General features: G+C 43.0%; 1 protein-coding gene across 1 annotated transcript in view; it reads right to left on the reverse strand.

Moving 5' to 3' along the window:
* Positions 1-1,824: 1,824 nt before the first annotated feature.
* The window catches only part of PDX1 (pancreatic and duodenal homeobox 1), a 59,165-nt gene continuing 43,275 nt past the window's right edge, over positions 1,825-17,714 (reverse strand). Inside the window, exon 2 of the mRNA XM_040340477.1 lies at positions 1,825-2,976. Within this exon, the coding sequence (XP_040196411.1) occupies positions 2,564-2,976 (413 nt within the window). The 3' untranslated portion in view covers positions 1,825-2,563. The remainder of the gene's footprint in view (positions 2,977-17,714) is intronic.

Below are 17,714 nucleotides of genomic sequence, written 5' to 3' on the forward strand. Positions count from 1 at the left end.
TAAATCTCAGATGAACAGAAATACAAATCTATTTGACCCATAAGAAATCTCTAATATATGTACGTTACATGTTTTGTTTTGCCACAATTCAGCTTTAACAGTTTCTTATATATTGCATGAAACATATTGGTGAGGTCTCTTTATTAGTCCAGGAGCACAGCTGCTGTGACCATTATGAGGAGTTTCCGCTCTCCCTGTTGGATTTTTAATGCATTTTATATCATGGAGAACTCAACCAGGGAAGCTGGAACATACTGTATACATACTGTATAATGGTAAGCAGGAACACAGAGATTTCCCAGATGGGCAAGAACAAAGAGTAATGGCTGAAAGATTTTGCTGTATAGGAACCAGGGGCTATGGTAGCCCACCTATGACTAAAACATCACGTTTGGATGGACCAACCATTTCATGTAGTGAAATTCAGGATAATTGGAGAAATACACAAATACAGCAAGAAAATTTGTTCCCACATACGGACATAGAATAAAGTACTATTACTTTTACCTTCTCTAACACTACTATTCTTTTTGGTAAAATGTGATGACATCATAGCTGCGTATATAGGGCCTTCAGGTGATACTGTGAGGATAGAAGCACATTCCAGAATACTCAAAGGACCCTTCTATGGTAAGGTGACCAGATTTTTAAAATGAAATCCGGGGACATATTTTTTTTTTTACTAGTAATGGCGGCAATCAGCAACTCTCTGCCCGTCGCTGCTGCCACCTGCCTCACAGCCTTTCCAGTCTCACTCTCCGGACCCCGGCTACTACTGGGTGGGGAACGGAGGAAGATCACTCCACCAGGGAAGGCAAGGAGATAAGCAGGCAGGCGGCTGGTTGGGACTTGAGCCAAGGCAGAAGAACATGTGACCGGAGCTGAATGGGCATGCACCGGAAACTATAGAAATATTCCCTCCGCTCCGACCAGCACATGATCATCAGAAAGGGGCTCAGATAATGAAAAAAATACACCCTAAGCTAGTAGGAGCGGCGGAGTGGGAAGGTGTAATTCAGATTTTTTTTTTTATTCTGCACTGACTGTCTATGAAATTGCCCCAGCCCCTGTTCAAATCCAATCCGGGGCCAAAACCGGGGGACAGACTTGGTCCGGGGACAGTGTCCTCAATACAGGGACTGTCCCCGGAAATCAAGGATGTCTGGTCACCCTATTCTAAGGTGCAATGGGGTTGTTATGTCTCAGGTGCCCTACTGTGAGGGCCCAAGTAAATCAGAAACCTTACAAACAAGATAGATTGGCCAAAGCTCCTTGTGTGAAATGGCTAATATACAAGCAGGGATGGACTGGCCATCGGGACTACCGGGAGATTCCCAGTGGGCCGATGGCTCAGTGGGCTGGTCGGAGGTCCGTGGCGATCTACCCATCAATCGCCGTCAGCTGGCACCTGACGGGTAGATCGAGATTTAGCGAGCATGCAGAGTAGCGCAGGAAGCGTGTGTAATATGTTCTCTCTCCTGTCACGGCACTCACACTGCTCCCCGGCGGCCCCTCCTCTCTTCTCGTCCATCCCTATTTGCTTGTGACATCATCTGGGATGGACGAGAAGAGAGGAGGGGACACCGGGGAGCCGAGTGGGTTTTGTGACAGGAGAGAGAACATATTACACACGCTTCCTATGCTACTCTGCATGCTGGCTGGTAAACAATGTGCACCATAATGTGCCCTGTGCCCTAATGTGCTCTGTGCCCTGATGTGCTATGTGCCCTGTGTCCTGATGTGCCCTGTGCCCCGTGCCCTGATGTGCTGTGCCCTGTACCCTGATGTGCTGTGCCATGATGTACTGAGCTCTGTACCATGCCCTGATGTGCACTGTACCCTGATGTGTTGTGCCCTGGGCCGGTCTGGATTAAGTCCAGGGCCACATTTTTGTCCCAGTACAGCCCTGTATACAAGGCAGATCAAAAAGTAATGATGATGTTCAGTATACAGAAAGCCTTAACAACCAATCAGATTTTATCAGAACATTAAGAGATTATTGCTGATTGATTACTAAAGCTCAGAATGCTCTTTAGCTGACATTTAATGGCAGTCAGAAGTATTATCCAACCGCCAAACAAATGTTTCCACAAATGATCATTGCATTTATGTGTATTACTGGCCAGGGCATGTTTATGCATTGAAAAATACAACCAATAAAATAAGCCACCAATACAGTACAACTGAAAAGGAGGGGAAGTCTGCTGGTGCCCCTTTGTGTAACTATATCAATCTATTTTATCGACCAGTTCTTGCAAAGATTTCTAGGAGGGGTGAAAATCATCGTAAGTCTATAGGTACACTTTTCCTAAACTCAAGAGATCTTTTCTATTTATGCTATGCTATGCATCCTGCTGAAGAACACTTTCATAATGGATCATGTGACACATGGCCTTGTTTTTCTTACATAAGCATACTGACACACGTATTGCATTAAATACAATGTCCTTTCAATAACTACTCAAAGCTTAGTTCACATGTAGATCTTGTGGACAAGTCCAGTAGGGTTCATTCCATACCCAACAATAATACTTCAGTTACATTTCATTGAAATGCATTACATCTATAGTTTTTCAGCTTGTCTGAGAGATCCAGTAGAAGACATCGAATGAACGTGCGGGGACGATGAGGTTGGCAAAGGAGGTGAAAGCACCAAGTCCCGGGAGGGCTGTGTGTTGCCCCTGCACTGAGAATCATCTTTTATAATATCTCCAGAAGACACCACAGAGTCTTGTTCTGGGTCACTTCCCCGTCCTTTCTTCTTGTCTTCTTCCTTCTTCCACTTCATTCTGCGATTCTGGAACCAGATCTTTATGTGTCTTTCGGTCAGGTTTAGCATGACGGCCAACTCAACTCTTCGAGGTCTAGAGATGTATTTATTAAAAAGGAACTCCTTTTCCAGCTCTAGGAGCTGAGCCCTTGTGTATGCTGTCCTTGTCCTCTTATTCTCTTCATGTTCCATCATATAAGAGCCTCCTGCAAGAACAAGATCAACATTATATAAATCAAGAGGGCCCAGCAATCTGAAAGTTTTATAACCTGAGTAATTGAGACATGACATCCTAATGGTCGCTATAACAGTTTGTATCCGGGTTGCCAACTGTCAGCAAATGTACAAACAGTTTGTAAAATCGGTCATTTTTGCATCTGTCCATGAATGTCTGTGAGGCCCCATACACACGAGAGGATTTATCCGCAGATACGGTCCAGCGGACCGTATCCGCGGATAAATCCTCTCGAGGATTTCAGAAGATTTCTATGCGATGGCGTGTACACACCATCGCATTGAAATCCGCGCTGAAATCCTCTGGCGATGACGTGTCGCGCCGTTGCCGCTATTATGACGCGGCGACGGGCGCGACGCTGTCATATAAGGAATTCCACGCATGCGTCAAATCATTACGACGCGTGCGGGGAATCCCTTTGGATGGATGGATCCGGTAAGTCTGTACAGAATGGATTCCAGCAGATGGATTTGTTGTGCATGTCAGCAAATATCCGATCTGCTGGAATCCATCCCAGAGGAGATTTCTCCGCGGAAACAGATCCGCTGGCGTGTACACACCATAGGATCTATCCGCAGAAACCCATTTGCTGGGATTTATCTGCGGATGGATTCTATCGTGTGTATGGGGCCTAACAGACAATCAGGCCCAGATTCTCAAAGGCGTTACGATGGCGCAACACCATTTGCGCCGTCGTAAGTCCTAATCTGGCCCCGGGTATCTATGCGACTGATTCTTAGAATCAGTTACGCATAGATACCCATTAGATCTGACAGGCAGAAATTTAAAAAATCTACGTCGTTTGCGTAAAACGTCCGTGAATGGCGCTGGACGCCATTTACGTTAACGTCTAAGCAAATGACGTCGGTGCGACGTCATTTAGCGCAATGCACGTCGGGTCATTTACCCGACGGCGCATGCGCAGTACACTCGGCGCGGGAACGCGCCTAATTTAAATGGTGCCCGCCCCATTTGAATTGGGCGGGCTTGCGCCGAGCGCTTTTACGATACACCGCCGCAAGTTTACAGGTAAGTGTCCTGAGAATCAGGCACTAACGCTGTAAAACTGCGGCGGGGGAACGTAAAACACATACGTTACGCTGCCCAGGAGCAACGTAATTGTATGAGAATCTGGGCCGCAGTCTTCATGTTCAAAGCAAACATTCAAAGAGAGATGCAAAAATTACAAATTTTACAAATTGTTCGTAAATTTACTGACGCTTGGCAACCCTGTTTAGTATACTGCAAAACATCAAATCCTGTTCATTTACATGACCAGACTTATGCCGCGTACACACGAATTATACCAGGACTGGCAATTTTGACATTTATTTCCAAAGATATGCTTGTGGGTAAATTGTGTCCAGTCTAAATTCACCATATTTGTTTGCATGTACAGTATATATGTATGTGGGATAGGGAACATAGATTGTAAGCTCCTTGAGGCCAGGGACTGATGTAAGTATACAATGTGTAAAGCACTGTGTACATTATTGATGCTAAATAAATACCTGTAATAGATTAGTGAATTCGCTGGAGCTTGGCAGAAGAGCTGCCTGTAGTACCAACAATTAACTGTAGATGGTGCAGTAGGCCAAGTAAATACTGTATGTTAAAAGACTAATCAGTAATAATTAGATTTTAAAATGCAAACAAGATTTATTTTTTTCTTATGACAACATTTCTAATTTCTTTTTAGCTTTGAATAGAGTGGGAAAATGCTTGTTCCTTTAGTGGGTCTTATTGCTGTCTGTGGCTCTTTTGGTTAGATTTGAAATCCCCACGTGTTTAGTGACACCCCTGTGAAACCAGGCTAAGAAATAAAGGGAACGTTTTGCTGCCGCATCTGTCCCCATAGCTCCCATTAACCACTTCAGCCCCGGAAGAATTTACCCCCTTCCTGACCACAGCACTTTTTGCGATTCGGCACTGCGTCGCTTTAACTGACAATTGCGCGGTCGTGCGACGCTGTACCCAAACAAAATTGACGTCCTTTTTTACCCACAAATAGAGCTTTCTTTTGGTCATATTTGATCACCTCTGCGGTTTTTATTTCTTGCGCTATAAACAAAAAAAGAGCTTAAATTTTGAAAAAAGCTATATTTTTTACTTTTTGCCATAATAAATATACACAAAAAATATATAAAAAACATATTTTTTTCTCAGTTTAGGCCGATATGTATTCTTCTACATATTTTTGGTAAAAAAATCGCAATAAGCGTTTATTGATTGGTTTGCGCAAACGTTATAGCAAAATGGGGGATTGCCTTATGACATTTTTATTATTCTTTTTTTTTTACTAGTAATGGTGGCGATCTGCGATTTTTATCATGACTGCGATATTGCGGCGGACGCATCAAACACTTTCGACACTATTTTGGGACCCTTGTCATTTATACAGTGATCAGTGCTATAAAAATGCACTGATTACTCTTCCTCCCATTACAAATCCTGTTAATGTAGTGCCAGTCTTATGGGGCGGACTGGGCTCAGAGTCAAATTAGTCTAGCGCCCCCATAAAGCGGCCACACTGCTTCCGGTATGGCGGACGGCATTCCGCAACTGTGTGGGGAGGAGCGCTGCTTCTAATTCTGACTGTTCTATTTTCCTGGACCACAAACCTTCCTCACTGTGCTATGTGTTTTCTGCTGCACCATTGGCATGGTTATATCTTCTTAGTCCTCTCCATAATATTATCAAAAATTTGTGCTTAACCACTTAAGCCCCGAGCCTGTTTTTCAGATTCGGTGTTTACGAGACTAAAACATTTTTTTTTGCTATAAAATTACTTAAAACCCCCAAACATTATATATATTTTTTTCTAACACCCTAGAGAATAAAACGGCAGTCATTGCAATACTTTTTGTCACACCGTATTTGCGCAGCGGTCTTACAAGCGCACTTTTTTTGGAAAAAAAATCACTTTTTTTAATTAAAAAATAAGACAACAATAAATTTGGCCCAATTTTTTTACATATTGTGAAAGATAATGTTACGCCGAGTAAAATGATACCCAACATGTCACGCTTACAAATTGCGCCCGCTCGTGGCATGGCGTCAAACTTTTACCCTAAAAAATCTCGATAGGCGACGTTTACATTTTTTTTTGAGTTACAGAGTAGGCCTAGGGCTAGAATTATTGCTCTTGCTCTAACGATCGCGGCGATACCACACTTGTGTGGTTTGAACACCGTTTTCATATGCGGGCGCTACTCGCGTATGCATTCGCTTCTGCGTGCGAGCTCGTCGGGACGGGGCGCTTTAAAATTTTTTTTTGGGGGTTTTCGTATTTATTTTTATTTATTTTACAATTTTTAACACTGAAATAAAAAAAATAAAAAATATCACTTTTATTCCTATTACAAGGAATGTAAACATCCAATGTAATAAAAAAAAGCATGACAGGTCCTCTAAATATGAGATCTGGGGTCAAAAAGACCTCAGATCTCATATTTAGGCTTAAATGCAAAAGAAAAGAAAAAAATTTGAAACTGTAATTTTTTCAAATGACAAAAAAAAAAATGTGCCTTTAAGACGCTGGGCAGGACTGACGTTTTGACGTCACTTCCGCCCAGCAGAGCTATGGGGACGGGTGAAGGAGATTTTTCCTTCACTCGTAACCCCGCTCAGCTGCCGAACGGTCCCGATCTCCTCCGCCGCTACCGACGGCTACGGTAAGCGGCGGAGGGCGCGGGAGAGCGGCGGGAGGGGGCCCCTCTCCCGCCACCGATAACGGCGATCTCACGGTAAATCCGCCGTGGAGACCGCCGTTATCGTTTACACGGCCGCCCACTGAAGAGATGAATATCTCGGTTGTGGCAGCAGCTGCTGCCGTTACCGAGATATTCATCTTTAAAGTGCCGACGTAGAATGACGGTGGGCGGTCGGTAGGGTGACCACATTTCTAAACTACCATTCAGGGACACCCTCCCTTTCCAAAAAATCAGCTTGTGCTGCAACGAATCACAGCACAGTGATTGGACACAAGAGGCGGGATTTATGATCTCTCCAATCACAAGCAGGGGGCGGGGATTGTGCTCCTCCAGGCATTCCCGGCCAGGACAAGTACTGTCAGTGAGTAAAGCTGTGATGTGGTGGCCTTTTTTGGGGGCATCAGATTGACCCGGGGGGGGGGGGGGGGGGTGGCTGTGTCAGTTTCATTCCGGGACACTGTATTGTCCTGGAATGAATGTGCCCAGGACAGACCTGCAAAATGCGGGACTGTCCCGGGCAATCCGGGACACGTGGTCACCCTAGCGGTCGGTAACTAGTTAAGATAGAACTATAAACCCTTTTTTTTTTTTTTTGATGAGTAAGGGAGGGTTATAGCCCCTGTCAGTTTATTTTCTACCGTCCCTGTCCCATTGCAGAGATTTCCCTTCACTTCCTGCCCCATAGCCAAACAGGAAGTGAGAGGAAATCTATGTAAATTAGGGTAATCCATTGCCCACCCCCAGGGCCCTCAGAACTAGTGTCCCCACTCTAAAATTTTAGGGCAGGTTTTAAAAAGCAAGGGGTGTGGCCTTGACAGGAAGGGGTGGGTCATATTTAAATTAGGTGGTGCACGAGTTTAGTCAGGCCTAGGGAAGCACAAAACCTAAATACACCACTGTGTTATACTGAGAAGTTTCTGGGCTCTGGTTGACATTCTGCATTGGCACCCAGAGGACAGTAACCCCTGTAGGTGAACTTATTCTGAATAAACACACTGGCATCAGATTTTAAGCAATCACAACCTTGCCAAGCCTCCACTGATCGATCTAGACCGTCTGATCTGCTGGGGAGTCCATGATTCAGGTAAAAGTACAAGCTGAGGGATAAGATTAACAAGAAGGAAGTGTTTAAACTTTATCCTGTATGTGAAAAGCAGCTGCACTATGACTTTTATGTGAAAACAGTATTTCTGTTTGTAAAGCTGTTAAAGGACCGCTATTGGATGCTGAAAACTGCGTAGGGTGTATCCACCATTTCATCGTTTTTATTGTACTGTATGAATTGCTTTTGGAATTTCACATGACCTTATTGATTTGTTTTAGATAAAGTATAGCAGGGTTAGAACCTCTGTCTGACAAATTCTAATTGTGTCACCGGCTGGAGAGATTAACCCTCTCTGTCACCAGGACTGGAAGTGCGCTACAATCCCAAATTATGCCATGTCGCTGGAAAAGGAATAGTGGGGTAAGTTTTCAATGGAGGTACCCTGTTTCCCCAAATATAAGACCTACCCTGAAAATAAGACCTAGCGTTATTTTCCAGGAGGGCTGCAATATAAGCCCTAGTTAAAAATGCTTGTAAAATCCTATAATCCACTATATTACAGTAGTTTATAATGTACAATGTGTGTGTTTCTGTAATATAATTGCGGGGAAGAGAGCTCCGGCGGGTAACAGAAGTGCAGAGCGGCGCTATAACAAATGTATTTGGCTCAATTATATTACAGAAACGCACACATTGTACATTATATAATACTGTAATAGAGTGGATTATAGGATTTTACAAGCATTTTAACTCAGTTCACACTGGGGATTCCTGACAGGCAGGGAGGGAGAGGGGGAGAGAAGACAGTACATTACATGGTAAGACCTACCCCGAAAATAAGCCCTACTGTGTCTTTTGTTGGCATAATTAATATAAGACCTGGGCTTATTTTCGGGGAAACACGGTACTTGTTCTAATGACAGCTGTCTGAGAGAGAATTTTCTTTACTTTGGAGTGATCCTTGAAGCCCTGTACACACGGCGCAGAATCTCGTCGGGAAAAAAACGTATTTTTTCCTGACGAGATTCTTGGCAAGAATCTCTTGCCGGCCCAGTGTACAGATACTCCATTCAAAAGAACCGCCGTTCTTTTGAATGGCACGAACGCGGTGACGTCATCGACTACAACGAGCATGCGCTCGTCACATTCTACGCCGTCGCCGCCATCTTGCTACACCCTACCTATGCCTTGGAAGCTACACTGTGCATGCATCAAAGTCATTTTTGAGCCTCTGGCTCTAATCAGGTGCTTCAAAAAAACACCCCCGCCACATTGGAATCCATATTGATATGTAGATCAGGGGGCCGGATGCATGTATAGGGGAGGCGGCGCGGGTGCGCCCTCTATGGGCGGGCCGCCACTGGCTGTCTAATTTTTTGTGTTTTCACTATGGATCCCATCATGAGAAAATGCTCTTGATGTTGCTGATGCTCCGAAGACAGAAAATGTATGTGAGAGGATCAGGCCTCGTACAGACGGACAGACTGTTCGCTGAAAACGGTCCGCCAGACCGTTTTCAGCGGACATGTCCGCCCAGAGATTTCTGTCTGATGGTTGTACACACCATCAGACAGAAATCCGCGCGTACACGATACGCGGTGACGAGGCCGCGCCGTCGCCGCGACGATGACGGGGCAACGTGCGTGGCCCTGGAAGTTCAATGCTTCCACGCATGCGCCGAAGTGATTCGACGCATGCGAGGGATGGCGGCCGATCGGACATTTACGGTGAGTCTGTACAGACGACCGAACATGTCCGACGGACAAGATTCCAGCGGACATGTTTCTTAGCATGCTAAGAAACATTTGTCCGCTGCAAAACGGTCGGCTGGACAAATGTCCGCTGAAAACCTGTCCGGTCGGCCGTACACATGACCGAACATGTCTGCTGAAACTGGTCCGCGGACCAGTTTCAGCAGACATGTTCGGTCGTGTGTACGGGGCCTCAGAGTTCGTTGCTATTGGACTTTTTTTTAAATGTTGGGAAATTATTAGAATTTTTTTTCCCTTTAAAAACGCTTATAAACGCGGACGTGCATAAACGCAGTTTTAGCAGCTGTAGTCTACACAAGGCCTTAGATGGACTAGCAGATTTAAATACACTAAAAGATTGTAGCTGAACTCTAGCTAATAGTTTATATTTAGATTTTTTTTTCTTTTGGGATGAGGGTTTTACATAAATAGATAAAAGCTGTTTTTTTTTTAGGAACCCCTGTATGGGGTTAATGGTTTGTCTAATCTCTGTAACTTCAAGAGAACTTGTTCTTTTGAAAAACAACAGACTTACTGCCTGGCTTGATCACAGACTAAAAAGAAAACCTAAAAAAAGAGTACAAATGCAGCCATCACATCTAAAAACGAATGAGCTGCAATATGATAAATGTTTGCTTTTTGGTTTAATTCTGCTTTAAAGTGGTTGTATAGTGTTTTTTTTTTTTTTACTTTTTTTTATCTCTTAACCTCCCTGGCGGTATGATTCTGTCAGAAAAAACATGCTAAAAGCGGTACCATTATTTGCAAGGAAATTTGGCGTTTTATACTGTAGGTCTGTAATTTTTAGAAATAACTCACTTAAATCTGACCAAACAAGATTCTAATAGGCATCCCAGGTATGACATTTTTTTAAAAACAAAATTATAAATTATAATATAATAAATAATTATAAATAATTATAACAAATAATAATATAATTATAATAAAAATTATTCAATAATGTAATCAAATCAAAATCACTGAAATTTGCTCAGTTGCAGAATTGTTGCTGTCATTATTATTTTTTTTTTATGATGAATTTCCCCACAAATCGCTATCGCACAATTCTGCAAGTGATTATAATTTATTATCGCTGTTTTTTAGCTGATCTAAAACTATTTTTGACATAAAGGGACACTTTTGGTTGCTATGGACAATCTACAGTTTGCAGGGAGAAAGAAACGTTTTTATTATATAAAATGACATGCAGGACACAGGACAGACCACTAGGGACAAGGGGGGTGTGTATTTATTTCATACAGTACTGTAATCTATAAGATTACAGTATACTGTATGTAATGTGTTTGTTTACTTTTTTGAATTTGGCGCCGTTCTCCGTCCCCGTGCGTCGTAACGTTGCAGGGAACGGAGATCGGCGTCACACGGAGGCACTGTGTGAATCGAGCGAGGTCCCACTCGCTCACACAGCGCGGTGGCATCGCTGGATCCAGGGACAAGGTAAGTAACTTGTGCCTGTGGATCTAGCGAGGCAAGCCCGAGTCTGACTCGGGGTTTCCGCTCGCAGCAGGAAAATCTAACCCCGAGTCAGACTCGGGAAGACCGCCAGGCAGGTTAAACCTCTACGGTTTAGGAGATATTCCCCTTGCAATGAGCCGCTGACTGCAGTGGCACATGTGCATAGGGATTCTCAGCTAAAGGCCCAGCAGATGTGGGACCTTGCCGGAAACAAGTCTCCTGCGCGAATGCACGGGAGTGACAGCATCGCAGCTCCAGCCACTCATAGCGTTGGAGCCGCGATACCCGGAAGACACGTCAGCTACCTCGGTGTGGACCAGGTGAGTTACCGATGCCTCGTTCTAAGGTAAGTATTTCATAATGAGCTAGTATGCGGTGCATATTAGCTCATTATGCCTTTTGCCTTACAGGTGACAAAAAATAAATCAAAACCTTTCTGTTTTTGTTGCGTATCTTATTTTAGACCCAATGGCCCGGATTCAGATAGGAGATACGACGTCGTTTACGTTAGGCTTTTTTCGGCGTATAGTTAACCCTGCTACATGAGGCGTAGCTAATGTTAAATATGGACGTTGTTCCCGCGCCGAGTTTTGAAAATTTTACGTCGTTTGCGTAAGTCGTTCGCGAATAGGGCTTTGCGTAAGTTACGTTCATGTCGAAACCAATGAGGCTTTGTGGCGTAATTTCGAGCATGCGCACTGGGATTTTTTCACGAACGGCGCATGCATACGTCAAATACGCAGGGTCATGATTCATTTTAATAAAACACGCCCACATCATCCCCATTTGAATTACGCGGCTTACGCCGCACAACATGCGTTACACCACCGTAACTAAGGGCGCAAGTCCTTTCTGAATACGGAACTTGCGCCCAAAATTACGGCGGCCGTTACGCCCGCACAAAGATACACAATATCTGAATACATAACTTCCCGAAAGGAGGAAGCTGTAAGAATTTCCACATGTGATGCTAAGCATCCATCTATGACTGAAAGAACTAAAATCCAGTGAATGAAAGGGGAGGGTGAGGGACAGTAAAATTATGCTGGGGGTCCTCCAGCTAGAAAATAAGGCAGGCTCTGCCTGACCTGCTGCAGCTTCTAATGCACACTGTGAAAAGCTCACAGTGTGCACTGAGATCAAACTAGGCAATTTCAGTACAGGAGTGGAGCCTCAACAATTGTGCCAGACTGAAGGTAAGAAAGAAATTCTACTTTAACTATTTTTCCTGTTGACTTTTTTTTGAGAATTTCTATTTTCCTAACCATTAAGGCCTCATTCCCATGGCTGTAACACGGCCATAAAAAATGTTACAGATCATTAGGGAAGGAACATGTTTCTGCAGAAATGATCACTAAGTAAATAGATCAGTTTTTAAAAAAGTACAGATTTTTTTTAATATTTTATGAAAAAATAAAAAATACACATAACATTTTACATTTCCACATGAGTAGGAAAATCCAATTATTCACCAATGTACAGAAGGAGGGAACTTAAATCTGAGGGTTAAATCTGCTTTAACCACTTCCCGCCCGGTCAATGGACAATTGACGTCCTGGAAGTGGTTGTGAAATCCTGACTGGACGTCTATTGACAAATAGACAAATGGGCACTGACTGGCAACATGGGCACTGATTTGAAAAATTGTAAATAAATAAGTGCCACCCTTCAGTGTCAATCAGTGCCACCCCTCAGTGTCCTTCAGTGCCACCCCTCAGTTTCCATCAGTGCCACTTCTTGGTGCCCATCCATGCCCAGTGCCCACCTATCTGTGCCACCCATCAGTGCCACCCATATGTACCCATCAGTGCCACCCATGTGTACCTATTAGTGCCACCCATATGTGCCCATCAGTGTCGCCTATGAGTGCCCATCAGTGCCGCATACCAGCGCCGCCTATTAGTGTCCATCAGTGCCGCCTATCAGTGTCCATTAGTGCCGCCTATCAGTGCCCATCAGTGCCACCTCATCGGTGCCCGTAATTAAAAAAGAAATCATACTTATTTACAAAGAAATTAACAGAAAAAAAAAACAACTTTGGGCCAGATTCAGAAAAGAGATACGACGGCGTATCTCCTGATACGCCGTCGTATCTCTGAGTTCGGGAGGTCGTATCTATGCGCCTGATTCAGAGAATCAGTTACGCATAGATATCCCTAAGATCTGACAGGTGTAAGTATCTTACACCATCGTATCTTAGGCTGCATTTTCAGGCTGGCCGCTAGGTGGCGCTTCCGTATGTTTACGCGAGAAATATGCTAATTAGGTAGATACGGTGATTCAGAAACGTAAGTTCGGCCGGCGCATTTTTTTACGTCGTTTACGTTTGGCTTTTTCCGGCGTATAGTTACCCCTGCTATATGAGGCGTAGCTAATGTTAAGTATGGCCGTCGTTCCCGCGCCGAGTTTTGATTTTTTTTACGTCGTTTGCGTAAGTCGTTCGCGAATAGGGCTGGACGTAATTTACGTTCACGTCGAAAGCATGACGATTTGCCAACGTCATTTGGAGCATGCGCACTGGGATACGTCCACGGACGGCGCATGCGCCATTTGTTAAAAACGTCAAAAAAGTGGGGTCACTACTATTTTACATAGTACACGCCCCCAACCAGCCTATTTTGAATTAGTAAGTTTCAGTGCAAGTTCTATGTGAATACACAACTTGCTGCTCAAACTTACGGCGGCGTAGTGTATCTGAGATACGCTACGCCCGCCTAAAGATGGGCGAAGCTCTCTGAATCTGGCCAAGTATTTTTTTTCAAAATTTTCGGTCTTTTTTTAGTTGTTGCGCAAAAAAAAAAAATCGCAGAGGTGATCAAATACCACCAAAAGAAAGCTCTATTTGTGGGAACAAAATTATAAAAAAATTGGGTACAGTGTAGCATGACCGCGCAATTGTCATTCAAAGTGCAACAGCGCAGAAAGCTGAAAATTGGCTTGGGCAGGAAGCTTCGTAAGTGCCGGGTATGGAAGTGGTTAAAGGGGTTGCAAAGGTTAGCCCCTTTAGATCAGTTTTTTAAATGTGTAATAATTGTCCTGTTTTTTTTTTTAATGATAAACATCATGTACACGCAGTGCATTCAGATCCATTAATAATAAAAAAAAATAGTAATTGTGTTTTTTCTGCCATATAAATGAGGCCTATTATATAAACTTCTTTTAGTATAGCATTTAAAACAAAAAACAAAAAAAACAGTTATTTCATTTGTAAATTGTCTTGCAATGCTTTGTACCAGATTCATAATGTTAGTATAGTTTCAAACAGGAAATTAAAAACAAATTAAAACTATACTTTTATCTACAGTAACATTCTTTTTTTTTATTAACTTACACTTATCAAAATAGAAAAATTCTGAAGCTTTCTGTCTAAATGTATTTTTTATTTTTAATGAAAATATCACTAGGTCTCTTTTTAACACAGGAAAGGACAGCTGTCCAGCAGCTATTCCTGTCCAGCAGCTATTCGTTCCCGGCTGCACTAGGGGGCAGTGTGGTGCACAATTCAGTGTATTGCACGACTCACTTTATTTTTTTTTAACAAACTTCATGCATGGCAATGTACAGCGGTGCGACGCTCTGCGATAAAATGCAGCATGTCTGCATTTTATCATAGTCCCGAGCTGCATTGCAGTGTGAATAGGACACACGGGAAACAATTGTTTTCTGTGTCCTTGCGGTGACAGACATTTTACAATGCAGTAACACATCTGTCACTGTACAATGTATAAACTAGTGCTAAAAGAAGGCCTTATTTGTTCCTAAAATAAGTACTTTGTTATCATATAGAGGAACTGCAGTCTGCTCACATAATTTGTAATAAGAACATCTTTGCCATTCTGAAGCTTCCTCCAACCCTTTGCATATTATTGTATATACTGTGATTCTGTACTTGCCAAATATGCTGCAGAAATCTCCCCCCACTAAGTCTGGCTGCGACCATTTTAACTGTGGGCAACTGAAGCTGCTGCCTGTTCACTTCCTGGATATACACAGACACACAGAGGCACACCCCCAGCTCTGCAGATCTCATTGGCCCACTTATGACTCATCTCCTGTCCAGGGGTGGGCTGACAACTCATGGGGCCCCCGGGCAATAGGAGATTATGGGGCCAACAGGCAATAGATTATGGAGCCACACAGTATAGACACACACATACAGATCTGTTGGGAATTGTGTGTTGTTTCTCCTTTGGTCTTATGTGATTTCTATGGTTCTGTACTGTATTGGTTTTATGGTGTTATATTGTTGTTTTATTATTTGATTTTAATTGTGGTACATATTTTATATTGTTACTATGTTAATTTATGCCTGTAACACTCGGTCCTGTTGTGAATTGTTAAGGTCTGGAAGCGTTTCGATACCTTCGGGTGATTCTACGCTATACAAGCAATAAGCAATAAGCAATACAGTACACACACACAGTATAGACACACACATACAGTACACACACACAGTATAGACACACAATATACACACACACAGTATACATACACACACTGAAAATGTACTGGAGAGGCTGGGCAGCTATAATCTTGTTTTTTTTCTTTTAAAAAAACAGATTTGTATATACTGTCCCTGGTTTACTGAGGCTGGCAACCCTGATGGGGCCCCCTAGTGGCGCCCCTGCTCCTGTCCCTTCCTGGCACACTCTCATGAGAGTGAGGGAGAGATCTGTGCATGATGTCATAAGCCCTGGCCGAAAAAAAAATGTTTTACTATCCAAAGTTAAAACTATGAGGGCAGAAGATTTAATAGATGGAAAGTTGAAAAAATTACTGAAGGTCCACTTTAAAGTGACACTAAACTCAGGTTTAAAATCAAATTATATTCTATTCTAATTCTAAGTATGTATTCGCAACTCAAAAAAGTCCCTTCTATTGCTCTCAGACTCTTCCATATCTCCAAATTCCTTTTTCTTGCTGTCTGCCTGTTCCTTTCTTGCTTATTCCTCAGATGGCCAATAGACTAGGAACACAGGGCCAGATTCACATACCTTTGCGGCGGCGTAACGTATCGTCTTTACGTTACACCGCTGCAAGTTTTCAGCGCAAGTGCCTGATTCACCAAGCACTTGCGTGTAAACTTACGGCGGTGTAACGTAAAGGTGTCCGGCGCAAGCCCGCCTAATTCAAATGGGGCGTGTACCATTTAAATTAGTCGCGCTCCCGTGCCGGACGTACTGCGCATGCTCCGTTTTGAAATTCCCGCCGTGCTTTGCGTGAAGTAACGTAATTTTTTTGAACGGCGACGTGCGTAACGTACTTTCGTATTCCCGGACGTCTTACGCAAAAAAATAAACAATTTGAAATTCGACCCGGGAACGACGGCCATACTTTAACATGGCTCGTCTAAAGTTAAGCCATGTTAAAGCAGGCTTAACTTTGCGACGGGAAAAAACGACTAGCGATGACGTAACGAACGCGAAAACCTTTGTGGATCGCTGTAAAAGCTCATTTGCATACCCGACGCTGGAAAACGACGCGAACTCCACCCAGCGGCGGCCGAAGTATTGCATCCTAAGATCCGACGGTGTAAGTCAATTACACCTATCGGATCTTAGGGCTATCTATGCGTAACTGATTCAGGAGTCGTCGTATCTCTTCTGTGAATCTGGCCCTATGGGAATTTGTAGTTTGCATAGAGCAGTACACATGACTGCAACTAACGTGCACTGCTTGCTTCAAACAAATAGAAGTGATGGGGGGAAAGAGAGGGTCAGGAGCTCATGGAAGATGTTACAAGAAGGCAGAAAAACACAGTAAGGTTACATTCATGCAGCTGTAAAAAAATGCATAAAGGCATTTATGTTTATGGATTTGATTGCAGCTGCATTGTTTTCAATGGAGACATTCACACAGGTGCAGAAACATGCACCGCGTTCAGATTTGTAACCAATAAATCCATACAATGAAATAAAGATCTCGCGCCAAACTATAAATACAAAACTAGAACAAAAAAGCTGCTCCCCAAACAATTCAAATAAGAATAGACATGTGAAAAAAGGAGTGGGTAGGGGGCGCTGATATTAGTATGAAAATCCAATATGAAATAGCAATAAAGCGCCTGTGCAGACAGTGCAAGATTAATATAACCGTGAAATATCAATACATAAAGATCCTATTAGGGATCGCGAAACTTGCCATATGTGTGCCAAACAGCAAATAATTAAAGTGCATGTGCAATATATGCAAACGAAAAAAGTTAGTACATAGGACCTATATGTGAATCACAAAAAACTTGCCATATGTGTGCTATACAGCGAATAAATAAAGTGCGTGTGCAATGGATACCAAAAAAAGTTGGATGAATAAACAGAAAATATTCAAAAAAATATTATATCAATGTGAATGGATCACAAGATGTAAACCAGTGAGAGATCACACTGAAAAGTCCATAATCTAGGAATGTAAATGTCCATAAATTCCTTAATCATTACTACATGTGTGGTAAATTGCAGAGAAGCAGGATTCCACCTTCACCAATCCTATCACCCAAACGTGCATAAAGGATGGCCCCTTACCGCATGTAGTTGACCTTTTTAACTAAAAAAAGGGGGCTATGGATTTTCATACTAATATCAGCGCCCCCTACTCACTCCTTTAATAAATCCATACAATTGAATTGCTTACCAATGTAAACACATTTTCCAGATGCAAAAAAATGCATTCTGGCAAAGGAAAAAAAATAGGAGGTCAATTTCTCTTACAGAAAGATCTTGCCATA

The sequence above is a fragment of the Rana temporaria genome, chromosome 2, assembly GCF_905171775.1.
Source record: "Rana temporaria chromosome 2, aRanTem1.1, whole genome shotgun sequence".
Classification (NCBI taxonomy): Eukaryota; Metazoa; Chordata; class Amphibia; order Anura; family Ranidae; genus Rana; species Rana temporaria.